This window comes from Hordeum vulgare, chromosome 6H (assembly GCF_904849725.1).
Source record: "Hordeum vulgare subsp. vulgare chromosome 6H, MorexV3_pseudomolecules_assembly, whole genome shotgun sequence".
In the NCBI taxonomy this organism is placed as follows: Eukaryota; Viridiplantae; Streptophyta; class Magnoliopsida; order Poales; family Poaceae; genus Hordeum; species Hordeum vulgare.
In genome coordinates this window covers 457,359,052-457,376,527 of record NC_058523.1, presented here as the reverse complement: position 1 = coordinate 457,376,527, position 17,476 = coordinate 457,359,052, and the positions used below count along the sequence as shown (strand labels likewise).

Here is a 17,476-nt window from a genome sequence, read left to right as displayed (position 1 = left end):
AGTTATCAAGCAACAACACCTTGTTCATAATCAGAAGACCCTGACTATCTTTGATCAACTGGCTAGCCAACTAGAGGCTTGCTAGGGACAGTGTTTTGTCTATGTATCCACACATGTATATAAGTCTTCATTCAATACAATTATAGCATGGATAATAAACGATTATCTTGATACAGGAATTATAATAATAACTATATTTATTATTGCCTCTAGGGCATAATTCCAACAGGTTAATGAAGGCATCATCTTAGGACACAAAATCTCTGAAAAAGGCATTGAAGTTGACAAGGCCAAGGTTGATGCAATTGAGAAAATGCCTTGCCCCACAGATATCAGAGGTATACGAAGTTTCCTAGGTCATGCTGGTTTCTATAGAAGGTTCATTAAAGACTTCTCTAAGATTTCTAGGACTCTTACCAACCTCTTGCAGAAGGATGTTCCTTTTATTTTTGATGAGGATTGTGAGGAAGCTTTCGAAATTCTTAAGAAGTCCTTGATAACCGCACCTATTGTTCAACCACCTGATTGGAACTTGCCCTTCGAAATCATGTGTGATGCTAGTGATTATGCTGTTGGTGCTGTTCTAGGACAAAGAGTTGACAAGAAGTTGAATGTTATTCACTACGCTAGTAAAACTCTAGACCGTGCCCAAAGAAACTATGCCACTCCGGAAAAGGAGTTTTTAGCAGTCGTGTTTGCATGTGAAAAGTTCAGATCTTATATAGTTGACTCCAAAGTCACTATTCACTCTAATCATGCTGCTATTAAGTACCTTATGGAGAAGAAGGACGCTAAGCCTAGGCTAATCAGATGGGTTCTCCTGCTACCGGAATTTGATTTGCCCGTTGTTGACCGAAAGGGTGCTGATAACCCTATGGCAGATAACTTGTCCAGGCTAGAGAATGTCCTTGATGACCCACGACCTATTGATGACAGCTTTCCTGATGAGCAATTAAATGTCATCCGCACTTCACATAGTGCATCATGGTATGCTGATTACGCAAACTATATCGTAGCCAAATACATACCACCCAGTTTCACCTACCAGCAAAAGAAGAAATTCTTCTTTGATTTGAGACACTACTTTTGGGATGATCCTCACCTTTATAAGGAAGGAGTAGATGGTGTTATTAGACGTTGTGTGCCTGAACACGAATAGGGACAGATCCTGGAGAAGTGTCATTCTGAAGCCTACGGAGGACACCATGCTGGAGATAGAACTGCTCATAAGGTATTGCAATCAGGTTTCTATTGGCCCACTCTCTTCAAAGATGCCCATAAGTTTGTCTTGTCTTGTGATGAATGCCAAAGAATAGGGAACATCAGTAAACGTCAGGAAATGCCTATGAACTATTCACTTGTCATTGAACCGTTTGATGTCTGGGGCTTTGATTATATGGGGCCCTTCCCGAGTTCCAATGGGTACACTCACATCTTAGTTGCTGTGGATTACGTCACTAAGTGGGTAGAAGCTACCCCCACTAGAAATGTTGATCACCACACCTCTATTAAGATGCTTAAAGAAGTCATTTTCCCAAGATTTGGAGTCCCTAGATATCTGATGACTGATGGCAGTTCACACTTCATTCATGGTGTTTTCTGCAAGATGCTTGTTAAGTATGATGTCAACCATAGAGTTGCATCTCCTTATCATCCTCAGTCTAGTGGTCAAGTGGAGTTGAGTAATAGGGAGATCAAATTGATCTTACAAAATACTGTCAATAGATCTCGAAAGAATTGGTCTAGCAAACTTGACGGTGCACTATGGGCTTATAGGACTTCTTATAAGAATCCCATGGGCATGTCGCTGTATAAAATGGTTTACGGTAAGGCCTGTCATTTACCTCTTGAGCTGGAACACAAAGCTTATTGGGCAATCAAAGAGCTCAACTTCGATTTCAAACTTGCCGGTGAGAAGCGGTTGTTTGATATCAGCTCATTAGATGAATGGAGGGCTCAGGCATATGAGAATGCCAAGTTGTTCAAGGAAAAGGTTAAGAGATGGCACGATAAAAGAATACAAAAACGAGAGTTCAATGTAGGTGATTATGTCCTGCTATACAATTCTCGCTTAAGATTCTTCGCATGCAAGCTTCTCTCTAAATGGGAAGGTCCTTACGTTGTCGAGGAAGTATATCGTTCCGGTGCCATCAAAATCAATAACACGGAAGGTAATTTTCCTAGAGTGGTAAATGGGAAAAGAATCAAGCATTATATCTCTGGTACTCCCATAAATGTTGAGACCAATATCATCAGTATCATAACTTCACAAGAGTACATAAGGGATGTTTATCAGCCTGTTTCAAACCCTGAAAACGAAGAGGTATGTGTTTCGGTAAGTAATTGGACTCCTAAACTTTTCCAATAGGAAATTTTCTCCGTTTTGGAATTTTTGGAAAAATTGAAAAATAAAAAGCAGTCCGGAGAGCGCACGAGGCGGCCACAAGCTTGGTAGCCGCCACCTACCCCCCTGGCGGCGGCTACAGGGCTTGTGGGCACCTCGTGTGCCTCCCGGACTCCGTTTTCTTGTGGAGCACTCCTTCTGGTCCAGAAAAAATCATTATATATACACCCGAGGGTTTTGATCTCCGTATCTCGCAGTTTTCCTCTGTTTTCGTTTCGAGCCTGTTTTCTGCCGTAGATCTAGGTCAAGATATATTCTCAGGATTCATAGGGGGAGAGCTATGTGGCTGATTACCTTGCTAACCCCAAGGTCTATGGGGACTTGGAACCATATGGCTGGACCACTGACGAGGAAGAGGACTATGATCCCAAGGGGAAGGAACAAATGAGTTCCGACGAAGAGGAGGCTCCTCTACCTCAACCTGGACGCACTCATGTGGAGTTCAAGAATTCAAGCCTCCCTGACCAAAGGAAGAAGCCTAAGACCTTGTTTATCCCTTCTCGTTTCCTGCAGGATAGTAAGCAGGAACTTCGCCATAGAGTGTTGAAGCTTGAGGAGGAAAATGATGAACTCAGGGAGCAGAACTTTATGCTCAAGTGGAAATTAGACAAGCTCAAGAATGCTTCAACAACTCCACCACCATCACCACCAAAGGAAGACAACTAAGAATTGGTATGGGCAATCCCCTTGGATTTTACCAAGCTTGGGGGAGTTGCCCTGGTATCGTATCACCTTTATATCTTTTGCTTTTACCTTTGTTTTAGTTCTTCTGTAACACCCCACTTTTTGGCTTTCCTGACTAATTAACTTATTTCAAAATTTAGGACCAATTAATTTTTTTGTGAAATACTTGTGATGCTTGAAGTGACTATTGTTTGCCTTGCTTGTTTGCATGATTGTGTTTGATACCTAATAGATCCTCTCACTCTCTTAATCATCTTCTCATCCCATGATCTCCTGCCTAATGATCATGCCATGTGTTTAGGATAAATATCTATTTTTACCAAATATTATTTTTCCAAAAAGCATTTCTTTAAATTAAACTTTCAAACCCCTCATATGAGGTTTGTACTACAAGTCCTCAAATTAGGGAGTTTCTTTTGCACCAACTGTTTTATTTAAAACCATTATCAAAATGACTTCCGAAAACCACCATATTATTATTTTAAAAGTTATTTTATTATTTTATTTAAAAGCCTTTCTATGAGGCCAGAAATGGTCTCCTATGAAGGAAATTTATTTTTATTGCCTTCAAAATATTTAAGAAAATTTAGGGAAACTCAGTGGATATATTTACTCCATATTTATGAGTTTCAACACATGGTCATGTTCAAAATATTGGGCAAATCCCTTCAAAACCATTCCTGCCTATTTCAAGCTTTTGGAATATTTCTATAAGAAATATTCTCAATAAATTCCAGTAAAATTCTAGCATGTAATCTATGATATTCTTGATGATCTTGCCAAGTTTAATTTCAATCCAAGTTTATTTGACTCCCCTAATCACTCAAACCCTATTTGTCCAGAATCAAATTTGAGCAACTATACATTGTGAAGTGTCTCCAATTGTGCTCAAATTTGGTGGACATCTTCCAGTACTCCAATGAGGCATCCACACCAAGTGGTACACCAAGGAGAATAGAGGAACTTGTCCTAAGACCCTCAAAACCCTCTCTGTTGATTTCTGACTTTGGTAAACTTTACATTATAAAGTTTCTCAAATTATCCTAAAACTTTGTGTGCATGCCTTAATGCTCAAATAATGCCCCTACATCAAATATTGGATTTGTGGGAATTTATTTGAATAGGGTTCTAAGAGAAACTCATTTCTGCCCATTTCTAGGGTTTTCCAAGTCTACATTGGAAAACTTATCCAGCAAATCCCAAATTTGGTGTGCAAGCCTATTTTCATCTATTCTTTGACCCTGTTAAGTTTCATAGCGAGTGGAATCCATCTGGTAGCCCTACCACAGATTAAACACCTTGTGTGCACTCATTAATTTGGTTTCATTTGCCCCTTCCACTTTATTCCTTGAGCTCAACTTTCTACCACAGCTTCACATAGTCATATTTTACCTCCACTAACTTTCCCATGGCCACTGGTCAATTATTGGGGAAGGACCCTTTGTAAGTTTCTCTCATTTTCACCCTTGGCAGCACTGTTTTACCCTTCTTTCCATTATTCTGCTTAAGCTATCACCCCCAACTCTTTCCAGAGCATCCATTATATTCCAAGGATTCATTTAGAACCAAGATATGGCATGCTCATGTGGGAAAAATGAGCAACACTTCTTCAAATGGATTTCTGGCTGAATCATGGCTTTGAACAGCAAGTAGTAGCTATCCTCCCTTGTTTGGGCTGAAACCTTGCAGTAATGGAGTCCTTCCATGCCTAAGATTGCCAGACATAATTTCTCCCCAAGGCTCCCCTCCTAAGACCCACTTTTATCAGCTCCAAGTTTGCTGTTAGAAACTTTGCGGCAGTCGTGAGCCATTCAAATCAACTCCACTAGCCTCCAAATTCCAGAGTTCTCTTCCTGATAGCATGCCCCACCTCCTGGACAGCTTTGGTTGGTTATTGCAAACCTGTGGGCATGGGTGGCCGTGGTGACCACCACCCTGACCTGCAAATCGGGTGCTCTGCACCTAGTTTCTCTCCTCCCGACCGTTTCTTGGCGGGGCAGGTTGTCCCAGCGTGTCTCAGAGCATCGTGTTGACCATTCAAAGCATCTCCATCCATCAGCTAGCCTCCAAGACCCCTCAGGCATGCGTGGCGACCATGCACCGAGAGCTCCAGAGAGCTCCCGAGCTCTCTCGGCTTCTCCTCCCCCACTTAGAGCCTCCCGAGCATCTGTGGCTCCCTCAAACCCTCCTACTCTCTCCCTGGAACCCCTCTCAAGCTCCCCTTCTTCTTCCCAAGCCTCCCCTCCTCCTGCCATAGCCATGGCCGAGGGGTAGAGCTTCGGCCTCCGCGGGGCTAGCACGCTCGGAGTCTCCCCTCGCTTCCTTCCTTCCCTATCGGATACCCCCCGAGCCGCCACATCTCTTCCATATTGCCTCCTGCCCTTCCCCTTCGCTCCTGGTGCCGAAACCAGGGGTAGACGGCCTCCCCGTATACCTCGTCGCCGGCGCTCATGCAGCCCTCCCCTGCAGGTGCTGAGCAGGGGAACGGGTGCGGCTAACCGCCCCGAGCGCGCCGACGGCCGGCGAATCGCCGGGGGGTGGCCACAGCCGCCTGGGGAAGCTCCTCCCGCAACGGTCTACCCCCTGCATCTCCTCTATGCGCATGCCGGAGGTAGGAGAAGCTCCTGCGCGCGGGGCCCCCTCGTCAGCGAGCCAGCACCCGGGCCCGCTACTAAGTGGAGGCGGATTCCTCCAGAGGCGCCACCCCACAGAGGAGGCGCACTAACCAGAGTACGCCTTCGGCGTGGCCCTCCTGCATGCCAGGCCGAGCCAGCAGGCCGGCCCATTCCCTCTCCCTCGCCGGTGGCACAAGATAGGCCCGAAGCTAAGCCCTTTCCCATTTTCTATTTTTGATTAATCTTATATAATCCATATTAAATCCATTCTAACTCCAAATCTGATGATTCAAATTTCTGCAGGATCCTAAAAATCAGGCCTATCCAAATAAGTGCTTTGCACATTTTTCCCTCCCAACTTTCTGTGGTGTTTTATTTAAAATCCGAATCTGGATATAAAATATCCGACCTTTCAAAATTCCTAGCAGATTCAAATCAACTCCAAATGGAGTGATTCAAACTCCCAGAGCCTTCTAAAATCCTTCTCTATTTTTAGAACCCTGGTCAACATTTTTTGTGTGAGTTACTTCTGTTGCAATAAATAAATAGCTCCTATTGCTATTTATTCCTCATTGTAAAATCTCTAGAATATTCATACCATCTCCAAATCCAGTGAAACCACTTCCAAAATATTCCTAAAATCATTCTCTGTTAAATGGGTGCCTCCACTCATTTTTAACAGAATGATTTCTGTTGACTCCTTCAATAATCACTTATTGCTTCTTTCACCTCTTCAAAAATCCTTGATGTTCCAAATATCCTATATCAAGCTTCAGGTATTTTTCTTATGACCAGAGAGGTCCAAGAAAAAATAAAAATTCTATTTATAGAACACTTTTATTCTGCTTGCTATATGGCTTACTATAGTTGTTTCCAACGATAGTTGACGGTAGACGGAGTATTTGGAGTTGGAGCGGAAGACCTCGAAGACCCCGAGAACTTACGTGAGCAAGGCAAGCAGCCTTTGACCATGACTTGAGCACATACATTGATGCATGCTAGAATAGCAAGTACTTTTCCATTGCATGTGATCACAGTGCCGGTTCATCATTGGTGTGATGGTACCGAAGGCTTCATCGAAGCACTTGCATGATGGTGATGTTGTACGCATGGCTCCACGGAGCACAAGCATGATGAGCTTGACCCTACCATCTATGAGGATCATGCTAATGTCATGCTGACTAGTAGAGTTATAGGACCATTGCATTGAGCTTGACCCTACCCCTTGAGGGTCACGCTAATACCACGTTGACAAGTAAAGATAGAGCATATTATCATGAGCATGATGATGAGTTAAATCAAGAGTTTATGAAAACCCCGTCGGGTGCCACTAATGCCCGAGGGTGATGATGAGTTGGTGATCACTTTTGGTGAAGTGATGCACCGCTGTTTTGTGTGAGTATGGTTTCGGAAATGGGGTTAGATTTATGATGTGTCGATCGTTCCAACCTTACCAGTACGACCACGATACCCCTTTATGGGACGGGGATTTGTTGATTACTCTGGTCGGTGCTAGCAAAGAGCCACATTACTAGTGGCGGGAGTGATTGTCGTCACTCTCGTGATGGGGTCGTGCCAGGTAGGACGACTATGCCATTATTATGAGTTCCAGGCACACCGTTTGTCCCTGCATGGTTGATACTGTCCAAAGTCGGTGCTCGTAAGACGTACAACATGTGGGCTGGGTACCAATCGAGTGGACCTCTTTGTCTAGTATCGTCAGGGGAAAGATGATGATCGGGTACTTACCTCGGGTATATGTGATATACCGCGAGTCGTGGATGACAAGAAAGTTTCCCGGATCTCGTGGGTCCAGCGTACTACCTCTGCAGAGTGTCAAACTATTCAAATAGCCGTATCCACGGTGAAGGACAGTTGGGTGGTGCTGCTTAAACTACGTCCAGCGTTTCCGCATAAACCAAGTGTGTGTGTGTGAGTTCGGTGAATGGTGTTAATAACCGGAGTTACTTGAGGAATTGATATGACCAAGTTCGGTGACTTGGCATATAGGGTGAACCCGGTGTGTTCAACCCTTAGCAGATATGTTGATATCTGTAACCTGTTCTTCAAAAGTAATTCTTTAGCTTGATGCATATACATGATCATTCCACCAGAGGAGTTACACTAAAGATGCATGATATTGTTATCCTTCACTTTCATTGTTCGTATCATGGGTTGTTTGCGAGTACATTCAAAGTACTCATTGGCTTGCCACTGGTTATTTCATTGACTAGGTGTGTAAGACAGGATATGGTGAAGATTAACTCAGTGACGTTCTTGCGAGCTAGGACGCTTCCCAATCAGAATGCCTGTAGGTTAAGGCTGATGGCATGGGTTCACGCTTTCAACCAATAATTCCGCTATTGGTTCAGTTTCAAGTGTAGGCCTTTAAGGCCCTATATATGTAAGACTCGACCGAAGTGGTCATTTATTGTATCAAACGGTATGTATGGATGTAAGACTCTTTTATTCGGTATCTTTGTTCGGTGAGCATTGATCTCTGGGATCACTGAGCACGGCGATCTCGACTTACCAGTCGGGGTCCCCACATCTTCCCTTTTCAGTTTTTATTTCTTCTCTTAGTAGAATAAGTCTTTAGTGTTTAGTTTGAGTCTTTTGCCTTGTGTCTCCCCTGATGTATTCGAGCTTGCGAGCTATATAATAAAGAGTATCTTAGTCAAGGACTTTGTCTTGTGCCGTGATCAAAAGTATTAAAAGAGCGATAGCATGAAAGATCATGAGATGATCTTATGGAAAGTGATAGCTTCACATATAACAAGTATGATGATTGAAACTTGTCGAGAATAGACCAACATAGACCCCAGTCATTGTTGCAATTAATAAGAAGTAATAAGAAAAGAGAGGTTCACATATAAATATATCATCTTAGACACTTTTTACAATTGTGAGCACTCACCAAACTATTACATGCTTAGAAGTAGATGTTGGACAAGGAAGACAACATAATTAATTGTGTTTGCTTGGTTCCAAACAATGTTATATGCCTAGAGATCCCTTAGCATTTGACGATTGCTTCCACCTCATGATAGCTTCACATATAAACCTTCAACCCAGTTTTGCCATGAGTGTCCACCATACCTACCTATGGATTGAATAAGATCCTTCAAGTAAGTTGTCTTCGGTGCAAGCAATAAAAATTTCTCTCTAATATGTATGATCTATTAGTGTGTGGAAAATAAGCTTTATACGCACCTGTGATGAGGAAGACATAAAAGAGACAGACTGCATAATAAAGTTCTTTATCACAGGGGGCAATATAAAGTGACGTTCCTCCGCACTAAGAGGACACGCATCCAAACCTCAAAAGCGCATGACAACCTCTGCTTCCCTCTGCGAAGGGCCTATCTTGTACCTTTACTTTTTGCCCTTGAAAGAGTCATGGTGATCTTCACCAATTTCTTATTTAGCCTTTTTCTTGGTGAACGTCATATGCTTGGGAAAGATCTATATTCATATATCAACTTGGAGATGAGTACTTATGCTTTATTATTGTTGACTTTACCCTTGAGGTAAATGGTTGGGAGGCAAAACTATAAGCCCCTATCTTTCTCTGTGTCCAACTAAAACTTTGATACCATGAGTACCACGTGAGTTGTAACAATTGTGGAAAACAAAAGAGATGATTGAGTATGTGGATTTGCCTTACAAGCTCTTATTTGACTCTTTTCGATGTTATGATAAATTTCAATTGCTTCAGTGACTATGGACTGTTGTTGGATACTTCTCGGTAAGGTTTTCGTTTCATACTTTGCTTTGTGAAGGAATTGTTACTTTCCCATAAGAATCTTTATGATGTATTGTTGTTCTATGTGCGATCATGACGCCCTCATGTCCGTATTATGTTTTATCGACACCTTCATCCCTAAACATGTGGACATGTTTATGGATCTTGGTTTTCGCTTGAGACAAGCGAGGTCTAAGCTTGGGGGAGTTGATACATCCATTTTGCATCATGCTTTCATGTTGATTTTTATCGCTTTATGGACTGTTATATTACTTTGTGGTACCATACTTATGCCTTTTCTCTCTTATTTTGCAAGGTTTATTTGAAGAGGTAGAATACCGGCAACTGGAATTCTCGACTGGAAAAGGAGCAAGTATGAGTCATGTATTCTGAGCAACTCCAAATGCCCTAAAAATCAACGTGGAATTTTTTGGGAATATATAAAAAATACTGGGCGAAAGAAGTGCTAGAGGGGCGCTACCAGGGGCCCACAAGCCTGGTAGCCGCCGCCCCCCTGGTGGTGGCTACAGGGCTTGTGGGCACCCTGGTGGCCCACTGGCCCCCCTCTTTTGCTATATGAAGGGTTTCGTCCAGGAAAAAAAATCAGGGAGGAGCTTTTTCGTGGATTCGCCGCCTCCACGAGGCGGAACTTGAGCAGAACCAATCTAGAGCTCCGGCAGGACGATCCTGCCGGGGAAACTTCCCTCCCGGAGGGGGAAATCGTCGCCTTCGTCATCACCAACATTCCTCTCGTCGGAGGGGAGTCATCTCCATCAACATCTTCATCAGCACCATCTCCTCTCCAAACCCTAGTTCATCTCGTGTAACCAATCTTCGTCTCGCGACTCCGATTGGTACTTGTAAGGTTGCTAGTAGTGTTGATTACTCTTTGTAGTTGATGCTAGTTGGATTACTTGGTGGAAGAATTTATGTTCAGATCCTTGATGATACTCATTACACCTCTGATCATGATTATGATTATGCTTTGTGAGTAGTTACTTTTGTTCCTAAGGACATGGGATAAGTCATGCTAATAATAGTCATGTGAATTTGGTATTCGTTCAGTATTTTGATATGATGTATGTTTTCTTTTCCTCTAGTGGTGTTATGTGAACGTCGACTACATAACACTTCACCATCTTTGGGCCTAGAGGAAGGCATTGGGGAGTAGTAAGTAGATGATGGGTTGCTAGAGTGACAGAAGCTTAAACCCAAGTCTATGCATTGCTTCGTAAGGGGCTGATTTGGATCCACTAGTTTAATGCTATGGCTACACGTTGTCTTAATTCTTCTTTCGTCGTTGCGGATGCTTGCGAGAGGGGTTAATCATAAGTGGGATGCTTGTCCAAGTAAGGGCAGTACCCAAGCCCGGGTCCACCCACATATCAAACTATCAAAGTAACGAACGTGAATCACATGAACATGATGAAACTAGCATGACAGAAATTCCCGTGTGTCCTCGGGAGCGCTTTTCCTCCTATAAGACTTTGTTCAGGCTTGCCCCTTGCTACAAAAGGGATTGGGCCACTTTGCTGCACCGTTGCTACTACTTGTTACTTTTTCACTTGCTACGTTTCACCTCACTACACCATCACTTGTTACCGCTACTTTCAGTGCTTGCAGTTATTACCTTGCTGAAAACCATTTATCATAGCCTTCCGCTCCTCGTTGGGTTCGACACTCTTACGTATCGAAAGGATTACGATTGATCCCCTACACTTGTAGGTCATCAGGCCAGTACACAAAACATAATGGACAATGCTTAACATACCATGGGATCACATGATCCTACTTGATCTTTTATGCTTTCTGTGTTGATAAACTTAGATCACTCTTTGTATTTAGCCTTGATCAACCTTGTATATGACTAGTATTTGGATAACTCCTTGAATAGCACACTGGCTAACACATAATCTTCTTCTAATAACCTTGAAACCAACAAATGGTCTTCAAACAATGCTTATGAACAAACCCTTCAAATATAACTCAAGGCAACCATTAGTCCATAGGGCTTGTCATCAGTTACCAAAACCAAACATGTGGACACTATGCACGCAATGTGAAGTTGCTAAGGCATCAGTGATACACCATCTGGAATTCCTTCATGAAGTTTTACGGTGCGATTCTCCGAGTGGGTACGTGGTGGCCATGGGGCCCGTCAACCATGGAGATCGTAAGTGTTACTTCCTGTTTACTCTACATGTTAGTTAATTCCTTCATTCACTGAATGTTGTCGTACACGCTGTATCTCCTGCACAGGCTATCATGATGTACTACATGACCGAGGCCATGCCATTCACGCACATACATTGTTCGATGAAACTCATGGGACAGTTTGGACGACATGTGTCGGTTGTGACTAGTATCATTGACTTTGGAAAAAATGATTTCGCAAAACTTATTGAACATCCGGTTATCTGTTTGAATTTGAACTATTGTTCTATTGTTGTATTAGAGATATTTGCATGCCTTTTATAGATGAATTGTGCTATTTTATATAATTACTTTGACCGTTGTGGTTGTGGGTTTGGAGGTTGGACGTGGCCCGGGATGTGCTGGCAGGTGGGCCTCGAGGTCTCCTTGTGGGCTAGGTGGTCGGTGTGGCGGTGCTAGTGCTAGCGTTACGTCGGTGCATGGATCGGCGCCAATAACCACATGCATGGCGTCGTGTGAGCTCGCCAGCCATGGGTTCGGGGCTGACTCAGCATCAATACATCAAGTACAAAACCACCAAGTGGCAGTTGATCCGGCTTTGACATAGTTCAAGAGGTAATTTACCGGTTTAGACTTAGGGAAAGAGGGGGGTGTTGATCCACCATATGAAAGGATTTGAGGGGAAAAGTTATACTTCCTCAATAAAAAATGATGCAAGCAAGCAAACAAGTCCAAAATGTACCCTCGGTCCCTCTTAGTCCATATTCCATCCCATAAGCATCATAACCAGACATATCAGTTTTTTTTAAATCAACAAGACATATTAGTTTCAGTTTGTAACCGTATATTTGCTAATAAAAAATCGTAGATGCAGGATTCAGATAAGAACGGTACGTTCCTGCAGCAAACCAACAAATGCATCCGTTATTTTCGCATGCGCAAGTCTCCTCTTTGATTCAGCAAGTATTTTTTTGAAGAGAAGGACATGCATGTCGAAAGTGTTGTTCTAAGCCCGAGCTCATGTGAGCTCGGGTGAATAGTAAAAAGATGTGTGAAACATTGACAAATGTTTTCATAGATCGTAAAATTTCATCATGAAATGACATTCGTGGAAAATATGATAAAAAATACCGATGCTCCAAAATGCATTTGAAAAAAAACATTTTGGGGCACTGATTTTGTTCTTTTTGCCACCATTTTCGCAAATATCATATGGTGATGAAATTTTGCAAGCTAGCAAACATTTTGTCAATGTTTACGCAAAAATATTCAATTTTTTTATTTTACTGTTCACCCAAGCTCACATGAGCTTCGGGATTAGAACAGCCGCTTCCCCATACATGTCTGCTTTTATAGAAATCAGAAGCTGGAGACACCATTGATAGTTGTAACACCGTAGCAATCCACCAAAACAGAAACCTCCATAAACCAAACAGTCAACTGTGACAAAAGAGAGGGCGGCAAGGGGTTATCGCAGGTACTGCTACCACATTCTCAGGCATAAACTGTATCTGCCAAAATTATCTTACAGAAAATTTACATCAATAACATTATGTTCCACTCTTCAGATGTGAACAAAAGCATAAGATGGTTAACTTCTCTAAACTCACAGGAAAATTTACATGTTATATGTCACGAATTAGAGAATCCACACTATCCATGACAAAATTGTACTGGTAAATTTGATGTGGTCAGACCCAAGCAAGGTCTTTTCTTCAGCAGAATCAACACCGAAGCTTAACGCGAAAACTGGATGTGTGGCTATAAGGTGTTTCTCACCACTATCTTTTCTTTCTTTCCGAGTGTCATCTTTCATACAAGGTTGTTAGTATGAGCATTAAGATCTTACAAGCAGAGCTGCTACTTAGAGCTGTTAGGTCCCTCCTGACGGTAGGCGACCGGACGCTTGTAGATCCTTCAGAGTACTTGACAGCCAGTCCAAACCCTCATAAAGACCATCACCTTTGAGGGCACACGAACCTTGGATGTGCCACATGCGGTTCTTCAAATCATAGAGGCCAAGGCCTTCGCACACCTCCATTGGTGTCATCGCCCCTTTCTGAATGAGCAAGAAAGCTATGTTAGGCAGGAGCAGCAAGGATGGTTCTCGTATACTATCGCAATCCAAAGGTAAAAGGAGTGAAGAACGAGTACAAAACAGCAAATTTATATTTTTACGCCTATTCATTCACCTACAGTCCATAACACTAACAAGCAGAGACTTCTCATGTCTGTGTTAAAATAGTGGCCAAGTTTAATTACCTTACCAATGTATTCAAGCGTGTGTACGTTTAAAACAGTGGTCAAGTTTTGTAATCTTACCATATCTTGTTTATTGGCAAATACCAATATGACACTGTTAAGCATGAAAGGATCGTTGATTATTGCCTGCAACAAAGCTGCGAAATATTAGCTTCATCACAAAGAAAACGTAAGACAGCAATGGGCCATTAGGACAATTTATAAACCTGAAACTCTGCTTTGGCTTTTCCAATTCTCTCCCTATCCAATGAATCAACCACATAGATCTGCAAATGTGAGGATGTTATTATAATTTGTATATCATAGTTGAATATGATCATGAACACATCGAGAATCCAGCGCACAGATCATTCGAGAGGAAGATAACAGCACAACTGAGTGGGGTGGATGTACAATTCCCACTACCTCAGTTCTAATCCTCACGGATCCTAGTTTATGTTACTATTCATACTGATGAGGTTTCCCTTACAGTTGTCTTTCAAAAAACAGAAGAAAACATAAATGAAGACTAAGGTTTTGACTGAAGACCATGATCTAGCTGTCCTAATGGCTAATAAGGTTTTACTGACGAACATCAGCTGTCCAGAGTAAGATTAACTATATTCACAACTTAGACAATTAGAACTCACTACTACTTAACAACTTCCCACGGTTCCACCGGGGTTAAAAAACACAGAACAATCCAAGTATCTAAATCTGAAAAGATGGGCTTTGTAGAGTATGTGATAAAATACATTAAGGGTTGATCCCAGATTATCAGCAAAGTTGCTACTAATAATTTACTTTCATGTATTTCTTCAGAAGTGAGAACATCTGATAACTGCCAATCTTTGTGCATAAGAATAGTAGTGGTAGCTGTAACTTATAAAAAGTCTAATCAAGATAAGATATTGTAGAGTTGCTCATTATGTTTCTACTAGTCAGCAAGTTCATCTACGAGCTCAGAAAGAGGATATGAAGAACTGAAAGCTTTCTCCGGTTCAAACAAAATGTAGGAAACTGAACTATGCGCTGGAGAACTAAATGTGCTTATAGGCACCTTAATTTTTGCCATTTTATGTTCCATTATCGCCACTGGAGTTGGGTCCCTAATGTGTGGGATCAAAAAGTGCAACGTAGCAATAAATAGATGGACCACGAGAAATACAACACCAGCAAAGAACCAAACTAACAAATTTCATTTGAAAGGTCAACCATAAATGCCTCAGCATAAGGGTAATAAAAGGTGAAGTTTGCATACTAGAGTAATTGAAACATACCAAGCCATCTGTGTTATTAAAGTAATGTCTCCACAAGGGCCTCAACTTCTCTTGGCCACCAACATCCCACACTGTAAACAGCACGTTCTTGTACTGAACTTTCTCAACATTGAACCCTAGTAGTAAGTAAGAGCAGAAAAGCAACATCAGCACTTGGTAGTTCCTTTTTGAACTAAACCACATAAAAGATTTAAGAACACTGTCTGTTAAGGCCAATCTAATTAGCAGGTTATAACTGGTTGACTCTTGTATGATTATTACTGTCAAAATTGCAAGGGTGCTAAGCAAACCAGAACAAAAAACCAGGCATAAATATAACGGAGTATATCAGAGTGTTCAGCTAACCACATTTATATTTATATAAACAAGTTCCCAGCCCCTGTCTCGCAAAACAATATACGGTAGGTTGATTTATTCCTCTTGTGCTACCAACAGCCTTACAGCAATAACTCGGTTGCCTCTCCTCATTAACAGTCTGACACATCAGTAAGGCCCTGATATAACTTCAGTTTAACACCAGTTTGCCAACAGACAATTCAGCTGACACCAAAAAAATACATCTCAATAACCTACCAATCGTAGGGACAGTCGAGAGGACCTCCCCAATGTGCAGCTTGTAGAGGATGGTGGTCTTGCCCGCGGCATCCAGCCCAAGCATCACGACCTGAAAATCGAGCATCACCCAAACGGAAACAATTAAATGACCCGAAGAAGAAGAACCCGGCATGACACAACACAGGGAGTTCTTCAAAAGGGGGAGGGCCTTTTCCTATCATAGATAGGGAAGAAGATCGCCGTACCCTCATCTCGCTGTTGCCGAAGAAGGCATCGAACAGTTTGCGGAACGCCTGCCCCATCCGCCGCCGGAGATCGGCCGATCGCTGGGAATCCGACGGACGAACAGCAAAATCCCCGTCGAACCTCTCTGGAGTGCCTTCCTCTTGGCCTTCTCCCTCAAGTCGTCGTCGCCGTCGTCGGACTCGTGTGACGGAATAGAACAAGTGGAGAAGGAAGGAAGAACCCTTCTCGTGAAAGCAGCGTTTGTTAGTTGCAACGCCCTCTGGCCTGGAAGAATCGGGTCTCGCCTCGGGCTGGTGGGAATATGTTTGTGAAAACAGCATCCGAGCCGTCCGTGCGGGCGCCAACGTGCTGGATCGGGAGACGGCATCGCGTAGCTAGCACGCGGATTCGGTGTCACCTGCGACTCTGTCCCGGGCTGGCTGGCCGGCTCGACGCACGCGGTTTTCTGACCTTGTTTTGTACTACTGGGTTGTTTTTCTTCTTCTTTTCTAATAATCTGATAACGCCAGAACATCATCTACGAGCACACGCAAATAGAGCGCTTTTGATGATAAGTTTAGTGACACGAGATTGAAAAAAACACGTAAATAGAGCACTTTCGATGACAAGTTTAGTGACACGAAGTTGACACCTTTAAGTGACAAGCATGATAATTTTGTGGTTTAGGTTATTTTTTAACAAAAAAAATGTCATGTGTATTAACTAACTTACCATCCTTGCACCACTAGAATTGTCATAAAAAATGTTTAATTTGTTAAGAGTATTTGACACAATGCGGTTTGTCAGGTGGCCATGACGGCGAACCCGGTAATCGTGTGTTTACAGGAAACAAAAGTGAAGATGATATCGGATGCCTTTGTAAAACAGTATGTGGGTAATAAATTCGGAAACTTCTTCTATTTGCCCGCGGTGGGGACTCGTGGTGGATCTTAGCTTGGGATGCGGCGCTGATCACACTATCAAACCCTCACTTCGTTCCGACGGTTGGTAACCCGTACGCAGTCCTAGAAGCAAAATTACGCGCAACGGCCAAGAAACTACAACAGTGGAATGACAAGTGGATTGGGAACATCAAGCTGCAGATTAGTCTGACCCTAGAACTGAACCAACGCCTGGATGTAGCAGCGGAATCTAGGAACCTCTCCCCTGCCGACGTGACACCATGTTGGCTACTCAAGAAGAAGCTGTTGGGCCTCTCATCACTTGAGAGATCAATCACTCGACAACGTTCGAGGATGCTATGGTTAAGAGATGGGGATGCTAACACACAGTTTTTCCACCTGCATGCCTCCCATCGGAGGAGGGGGAACATGATCACTACCATGAAATGCGGAGAACGAATACTCTTACGACAGGATGAAATTGCAATAGCGGCGGATACGTACTACACGAAAGTTCTCGGAAATACACCGGTGCGGGAATACGGACTAGATATCACAGAGTTGGGGCTCGCAATGAGGGACCTATCTCACCTGGACACGCTTTTCACGGTGGAGGAGGTGCTAAAGGTGATCAAATCCATGCCCCTAGACAAAGCACCCGGACCAGATGG

General features: G+C 42.9%; 1 protein-coding gene across 1 annotated transcript; it reads right to left on the bottom strand.

The window, feature by feature from the left end:
* Positions 1 to 13,070: 13,070 nt before the first annotated feature.
* On the bottom strand, positions 13,071 to 16,202 carry LOC123404546 (ADP-ribosylation factor-like). The gene is made up of 6 exons (XM_045098472.1): positions 15,924 to 16,202; positions 15,697 to 15,787; positions 15,124 to 15,239; positions 14,071 to 14,130; positions 13,925 to 13,990; positions 13,071 to 13,661 (listed from the first exon to the last, which is right to left on the bottom strand). Exons 1-6 carry the CDS (start codon positions 15,978 to 15,980, stop codon positions 13,476 to 13,478), a joined length of 576 nt encoding a protein of 191 aa, XP_044954407.1. The 5' UTR covers positions 15,981 to 16,202; the 3' UTR covers positions 13,071 to 13,475.
* Between the last annotated feature and the right edge of the window lie 1,274 nt (positions 16,203 to 17,476).